General features: G+C 48.4%; 1 protein-coding gene across 1 annotated transcript; it reads right to left on the bottom strand.

Annotated features, from left to right (window-relative positions):
- Positions 1-220: 220 nt before the first annotated feature.
- On the bottom strand, positions 221-6395 carry sh3bp5lb (SH3-binding domain protein 5-like, b). The gene is made up of 7 exons (XM_008281280.1): positions 6264-6395; positions 6126-6218; positions 5814-5876; positions 4565-4693; positions 3852-4013; positions 1765-1938; positions 221-835 (listed from the first exon to the last, which is right to left on the bottom strand). The coding sequence occupies exons 1-7, from the start codon at positions 6393-6395 to the stop codon at positions 221-223; spliced, it is 1368 nt and encodes a 455-aa protein (XP_008279502.1).
- Between the last annotated feature and the right edge of the window lie 757 nt (positions 6396-7152).

Here is a 7152-nt window from a genome sequence, read left to right as displayed (position 1 = left end):
CTGCTCTGTCTGGTTATTGCTGTCACGTAAGGATTCATTAGTGTGCGGCTGATACACCTGCCAGCCCTCCCTGCTCGTCCTGATGCAGTGTCAGTGCAGCACACCATCAATCACTGTCAGCCTCTGAGCTCCAGCGTGTCCACCACCTCCTAGTCAGGGCTCTCCAGTTCTTCTGTGATCCTCACCGTACACTCACAGCGATCCTCTCTCTTGCTGATGATCACAGGCTAACACTTCTGTGGTGCTGCTTGACGAAACCCTCCTGCTTGACTTTACTGACCTCTGCCTTCTCCTGGGGGGGCGCCTCCTGCTGGGGCCTGCTGGACACCACCTCCCTGCTGACTGGCTTCTCATGAGGCTTCCTGTCGCAGTCCCACTCCTCACCGAGGACGCTCCCAGCATCGCTCAGGTCCCCCAGGTGCTCCACCGAGTCACACTTTTCCAGGTCGGAGGCGATGGTCTGCAGGCTGATGACGGACATGCTGTCCGAGCCAGCCTGCTCCGCCTCCAGCCGCTCCTTCTGGCCCCAGCCGCTCTCTCGGTGCTTCTCCACCCACAGCCTGGTCTTCTCGCTGTCGACCCAGTCGCTCTGTATTCCACCGACTGCCACACAGCTGCTGACTTGAATCCCGATGGCAGCTCTGACCTCAGCCTCTGCACCCACAGGGGAGCTCCGCCCCCCGCAGACTGCAGGACGCCCCCTGCTGGCCCTGGTCTGCCCCCTCTGGGCATGGATCTGCTCGCTGATCTGCTCCAGGTTTCGCAGGGCCACAGAGTACCGTGTCTTCACCTTTGCCACCTGCTCCTCCAGCTGCACTACTTTAGCCTTATGTTCCTGAAAAACAGTCAACAGACGGTTAGCGTGGCTGACACAGACACACTCAGCGATGGGAAAGTCTTCAAAGTTTACAATTTACAACTTCATTTAGCAGACGCTTTTATCCAAAGCGACATACATCTGAGAGTGGATCACATTCATACACCAAAGGTGACAGAGCTGCCATGCAAGGTGCTGCCTGCCATTGGGAGCAACTTCAGGTTCAGTGTCTTGCTCAAGGACACTTGGACTGTGGAGGGGATGGAACGACCAACCTTACGATAAGAGGACAACCTGCTCTACCACCTGAGCCACAGCCGCCTAAAGTTCTCTTAGAGTTCCAATATATATGACGAGGCACTATGGAGTACAGAAGTGTACATAGATGGTTCATGTTAGCCTAAGGCTGTTGTTGAAGGTAATTAAAAGCTAAAATTAAATAGATGTAGCACTATATCGTAAAAAACAACAACAGTATTCAAACCGTGGCATGTCTGGCTTTGCAGTAACAGTCATCACTCAACGTTATAAGGTTGGTTCAAATTACGTTCCTGTACAGGAACCATGAATGTTGTGTTTTTGGCAAATGACCTGCATGCTGTGTTGCTTGTTGTTTTTTGAAGAACTAATGTTTGTATGTTTATACTCCTTTAGTCGTGTTTATTGGTTCTATTTTTTTTAAAGGAAGGAAATCAGAGCAGTTGCAAAGCTTCAGGCCAAGTGGGACATTTTCAAACTTCAAATGAAGGACGCTTTGGGTTGAATGCTTTGGATGGCACTTTAAGATGCCTCTCAGCCACGTATGTCTGTGTGTAAGACAAACCCCATCCATTCCTTGGATGTGATGGTGCAGAGAGTTTAAACACTGCAGCAGTATCACAAAGTCTGTGTCCCTGCTCATGCTGTCCATGGTGGTAAACTGTTAGAAATCACCTGATGGTACACACCTCCAGAATGTGATTAAACTGAGCCTTGAGCTCAAAGTAAGGTTTGGACTTGAGGATGACCTTCTTCAGGGCTTTCTGGAGGGTCTGGACTCGGGCCTCGGCGTCCTGGCAGAGCTGAGTGACCCGCTGATGCTCTCGCTCACTGCGAAGGCGCTCCTCCTCAGCCTCGTTCACCTGCCCAGCACAGACGACATGACTGAGAGCAGGCACGCTGCACGACCACAGAAATTACACGTTACTGCTCATTCAACAGGCCTTGTATGGTTCTGAATGTAAGAGCTGGGAGAGGTCATTGGGCATTAGAGATAACTTTAGCTTCATATCAGCAGAATGGCAAGTAAAACTAGCACTATGTTTATAAATGATGTCGCCAAGGGGGAGCGAATAGATACAGAACAACATCGGGCCAAGGACTGACCCCTGTGGGACGCCACAACATTTCAGAAATTAGACCATTGTTGCTTGCACGTCATGTTCTGGTTAATAAATATTTCTAAAACAATTAAAGCACTCCACTGTACCAAAGGGCTCAGAGTGTGCTGTGAAAAGTTGCTCACAAGTCAAGAAACAGCAGCAGAGACGTTAGCGCTGAATAAACAGTAGATTGTTGACACTTCCTCTCTTTGTAATAAAAGCACATACACAGAAAAAGGCCATTTTCTTAAATTTTCTGTCATTGTTAGAGGCATATACATTTACATACAACCTCTCTGATAAATGTCTGTTTGGTATCAGGGCACCAAAATACATCCCACTGGACCTGTTGAGCATTGAGTGGCTTGTATGAGGCAGAGATCTTGTGATCAGTCCACAGGAAGAACGGTTGTTAAGCCGCCTGCATCAGTGCCTCCCTTCCTAGCGTAAGTCGGACTGCCAAGAGTACCTGGTTTCTGATGTTGTAATTGTGTATAGCTGGAGGACCGGGATGTCATTTCTAATTCTCTCCTGATCACGTCTCACACTCTGGTGTCAGAAACTCCACCACAGAGTCTTTCCAGCGCTCATGCTGGATGAGGACAGTTGTAAAAGTTCCCTTAACTTTAAAGGGATCAAGGCAGGAGGATTAGCGGGTCTCAGCAAAATCTGGTTGGGACTAGAGCTAGATTCAGGTTGAGGGTGGAGAAGAGAAGGAAGCAGCAGAGCCTGGGGCTGTGGACACCGATCACTGAGTAGTTACTAGTCAGCAGTCTGACCTGATGAGTGGTAGCTTGGTTGCTCTTAGTAAGAGCCTGTAGTAAATGTTCATGCTATCCTAGGAGCGCTCCTTGGATGTAACTGGCCTCGAGGAGTCCAAAGATGAAAGATATTGCTTTCGGGTCCCGAAGTTGTGTGTAGAAAAAGTGCCACTAGGGACATCCCAATGCTAACGCTAGCATCAGGCCAATCAAGGCCATTTATTGACTGACTGGTATCAGTACAAGTCTGATAATTTGTTTAAATCACACAGGGGTTGTAAATGTAAAATTTCTTTAATTTAAACAACACTCTTAATAAATGCAGCATCATCATTCAGTAACTGATTAATTTGTGTTGCTAACTGAGTACATCAGACATTTGTCCTGTAAAGATGTGACTATTTTAATCCATGGCAACACGGTCAGCTGTCGCATGTGCCACCAGGATATAGTGACACTATCGTAGTTGATTAAACACTGATTAATTAAACATATTAAATGGAGGCCGTTAGGCATCACAGAAAATGCTGTCAGGTTGCCCCTTTACTAGCTAATGCCCCATAACTGCTGGCCCCTCTGGTGGCCACCTAGTGGTGCAGCTTGGTATCTCAGTCCATCTACAATACTTGAAGTGTGTATTATGGAGGAAAATGGCATCGGATTGGGAATTGGGCTCGGCAGACAATAAATGTTAAACAGCTTGAATCAGATTAGGGGCAAAAAACTTGATCAGAACATCCCAAAGCTGCCACCAGTGAAGGTGGGTGAACCACTCCTAGACACCTGTACACACACGTCTGGTATCCTGTTTATGTAAACTCATGCTTTCTCAAAGGATCTGCCAGAGTCCACTTAGTTCCTCATAATAACTGCAGCAAGCTTCAAGTGTCACTAAGAAGGCTGGGTGGGTACCTTGGCGGTGGCGTGGTTCAGCATCTCCTGCCACGTCGGGTCCATGGTGTTCCTGTCAGCCAGGAGGCCCTGCTCGGCCACATACACCATCTCCCTGGCAGCAGTGTGCATGGACACGGCCCTCTCATATCTCAGGGCGGCCTTCTGAGTCTCCTGCTGGGCCTGTGGGGACAGACAGCAGCAGCTAATTCTACTGGAACAAATAATCATCAGTTGATCAGTGATGTTACAGGACAGGAGTGCTACATGCAGAGTTTTATTCCCTCTCACAACTGTGTTTGTGTAACTACATCCTTAATTGGCTGAATAAACAGAATTAGACAACAAGAACAGGAACAGTTTTATAGAAACTAACATCACATCAGTAACTGGTGACACATGTCATACTTTGTAAATCATCAAAAGGAAATGCTGTCTGATCACAACTAAAGAAGTCCCAAAGCTCAGGTTTAGGAAACAAGACCCTCTATTCTCCCTGTCCAGGCCTGGCTCAAACCACAAATCCACTGCATAAAAAGACAAAACCTTTTTTCCTCACCGTCTGACATTAAATCAGACTCAACTGCTCCTGTTGTAGGTCAGTCAGGATTACCAACATTATTTATATTTACTAAACACCAGAATAATGAGAGACAGACCTCGGCAGACATGGAAACTGTTGTATTGCTGCAGTATATCTCATACACAAACTCGTGAGCAGCTACAACACGCACCTCTTTGGCAAGTCTGCGAGCTTCGTAGTAAGGCCTCGCTTTGTCGATGCAGGCGCCGAGCTGGGAGCCCTGAGCGTTGAGCTTCCTGGCTGACTCTGTGAGAATCCTCCTGTAGCTGGACCTGGCTTCCTGGAGGGAGCACACACACGACAAAACACTGCAAGATACATACAGCGAGGCCTGAAGACGACAAGTCAACGTCTAACAGTCTGAGCAGGGTGCTTCAGGGCATAAGCCAGCTAGGTGGTCTCCTCGTGAACATGACAGGAGTCAGGAGAACATCAGTGGAGACCAACACTCACCAGAATAATAATAAAAAACAGTTTGCTTTAAAAGTGAAAACAGATTCCTACAAAGTAATGTTGAATAATTAAATGCAGAGCAACTCATCTAATCAGTCATACACAGAATGAAATGAAGATCATCTGAGGTCAGTGAATGTTTCTCAGTGATTCTAGTATAATGTCACCTGCATCTGGAAGGTCCAGTCACGGGTGGATCAGTTCCTCTGGATAGAGCTACACAGAGGGTATTAAACAGGAACACAGTGCCCCGTCTAAACACTGATCCACTGCACTGAGAGCTGAGCCATAAAACATGCCAACCAGTGATCAGTAGGTTCTGTTAGCGACAGCAGTCAGAGATGTGGAGCTCATCCTTTACTTGTGTTGCTGCCTCAGCAGCTGAATCACGTCTGTAAGGTGCTGCTGAGGTGAAAACATCAGATTGTTCCCCTGTGAGCCTCGTTGTATTTCTACTGCAGAACATACAACAGGACACAGCATTAAATATGACAGGAACCCAGTTTCTACAGTGAACCATGTGGATGGCTTCACTCGTCTACAACAAACACAGCGTGTAAACTTCAAATAGTATAATTTAAACTTGAGTTACATCCTGGATCACTAAACGGGCTGGGACGCTTATGAGTGGAGGTTAATAACTGCCCACAAATAATAGGGACAGAAGGAGATATTGAGCTACAGGCAGCCCTAAAGATCATAAGGAACCTAGTTAGAGTGATGTGAGGATGTGAATAATTGGGATTTTTATGTTTCAGTCTCATATCCAGGAGATGTCTGATGATCCACCACAGCTCCCAGTGTGGCTGTAACGGTGCTATGCTGACGCCATGATATACACCAGCAGCTCAATGACAGAACATGGTGATTGCTGTGAGATGTACTGAAAACCTCGGGGCTCCAGCAGAGGTCTGGACCGCCCTGAGGTCTGGACCGCCCTGACTCACATCCAGCTGCAGCTCCAGCTTGTTGATCTCGTCGCTAGCCTGGTTCAGGTGCTCCAGCTCCTCCTGCAACAGCAACCACCACATGTTACGCACAACAAGGCAGGTGGACATGGAGCAGCTATGAACGGTGGTGCCGGCTGGGTGCTGCATGTCCCCGGTACCGGCTGGAGGCTGCCTCTCCCCGGTACCGGGCGGTGGAAGGAGCGCGTCGGCGCCCAGCACAGCCTCATGATTCACGGCTTCGCTTAGTGACGCACACACTAATAAACATGATATAAATGCGGACTAAAATCCTCTTTATTCATAACGTGCCTGGATTCTGGGGTCCAGCTCCTCCTCGTACTTGCCGGTGTCTTCCTCCTGCGCGGGTTGCTTCTCAGCCTCTCCATCACTGCTCCACTGCGCCTTCCCCGCCGCCGCCGCCGCCGCCGCCGAGGTGTCTTCTCCCGCTGCGCTCCTCTTCATCCCCGCGGTGCTCCCCTCGCGGTCCCGCGCCTCCTCCCCCGGGGTCTCCTCCCGCACACCGGGCGGCTCAGCGCAGCCCGCAGCCCCCGGAGCGTCACGCGAGTTCCCCGGCTTCATGTGCGGCCTGTGGCTGTGTTGGGAGGCTGTGTTGCTGTGGTTGTGTTGGTGTGCAGGGGAGGGACGGAGGGACGGAGGGACGCAGCCAGTGAGCAGCGCCTCCGCCGCCCTGCGTCGCTTGACAGCAGCAGTCACTCCGGACCTGACACTGAGGACTCCTAATACATTAATCTACAGTCTGTAGATAGTGGATGGATGGATAGTCTTGGTGAATGTCAACTTCTGACTTTAAAAAACGTTTTTAAAAAATTCTCTCATTATTCTGGCATTTAGCAACGACAAATAATTTTGGTAATCCAAACTGACCTAAAACAGGAAAAGGTTAGTCTCATTTAATGTCAGACAGCGAGAAACAAAAGGTTATGTGTCTTATGTGTCTTTCTATACAGTGGATGTGAACTTCTGGTTTCAACTGTGTATCTGGAGGCAACAAAAAGACCCTAAAACGGTCTCTGGTTAACCGATGTGCTTTAAACTTGACAGTCTGCTTACACAGGTCACCAGTGATGCACCTGCCACGTTTGAAGCAGATTAGATCAATGGTTGTCGACATATGCCAATAAATACATGTACAAAAGCACACTTTTGGTTCAAAAGATGACGTCAGAATTCTGGCACAGAACGTGGAACGTTCTGAGTGAAACTGGAGACAAATAAAAATATCTCCAGATATCATTGTTGAACACTCAACCAAACTGGCATCAGCTGAGCATCAGCAGTCTGTTGCAAGAGAACCAAGATCTCAGAAAGAGAGAAA

The sequence above is a fragment of the Stegastes partitus genome, unplaced genomic scaffold, assembly GCF_000690725.1.
Source record: "Stegastes partitus isolate 25-593 unplaced genomic scaffold, Stegastes_partitus-1.0.2 Scaffold6, whole genome shotgun sequence".
NCBI classification, from domain to species: domain Eukaryota; kingdom Metazoa; phylum Chordata; class Actinopteri; family Pomacentridae; genus Stegastes; species Stegastes partitus.
This window is presented reverse-complemented; position numbering and strand designations above follow the sequence as displayed.

Excerpts from the sequence above, each read along its gene's own strand:
- sh3bp5lb (XM_008281280.1), bottom strand. The coding sequence starts at position 6,395 with ATGAAGCCGGGGAACTCGCGTGACGCTCCGGGGGCTGCGGGCTGCGCT. Across the intron at positions 6,219-6,263 it reads CGGGGATGAAGAGGAGCGCA|GCGCAGTGGAGCAGTGATGG; the intron begins GCGGGAGAAGAC and ends GCGGCGGGGAAG. Across the intron at positions 4,014-4,564 it reads CTCGCAGACTTGCCAAAGAG|GCCCAGCAGGAGACTCAGAA; the intron begins GTGCGTGTTGTA and ends CTGTCCCCACAG.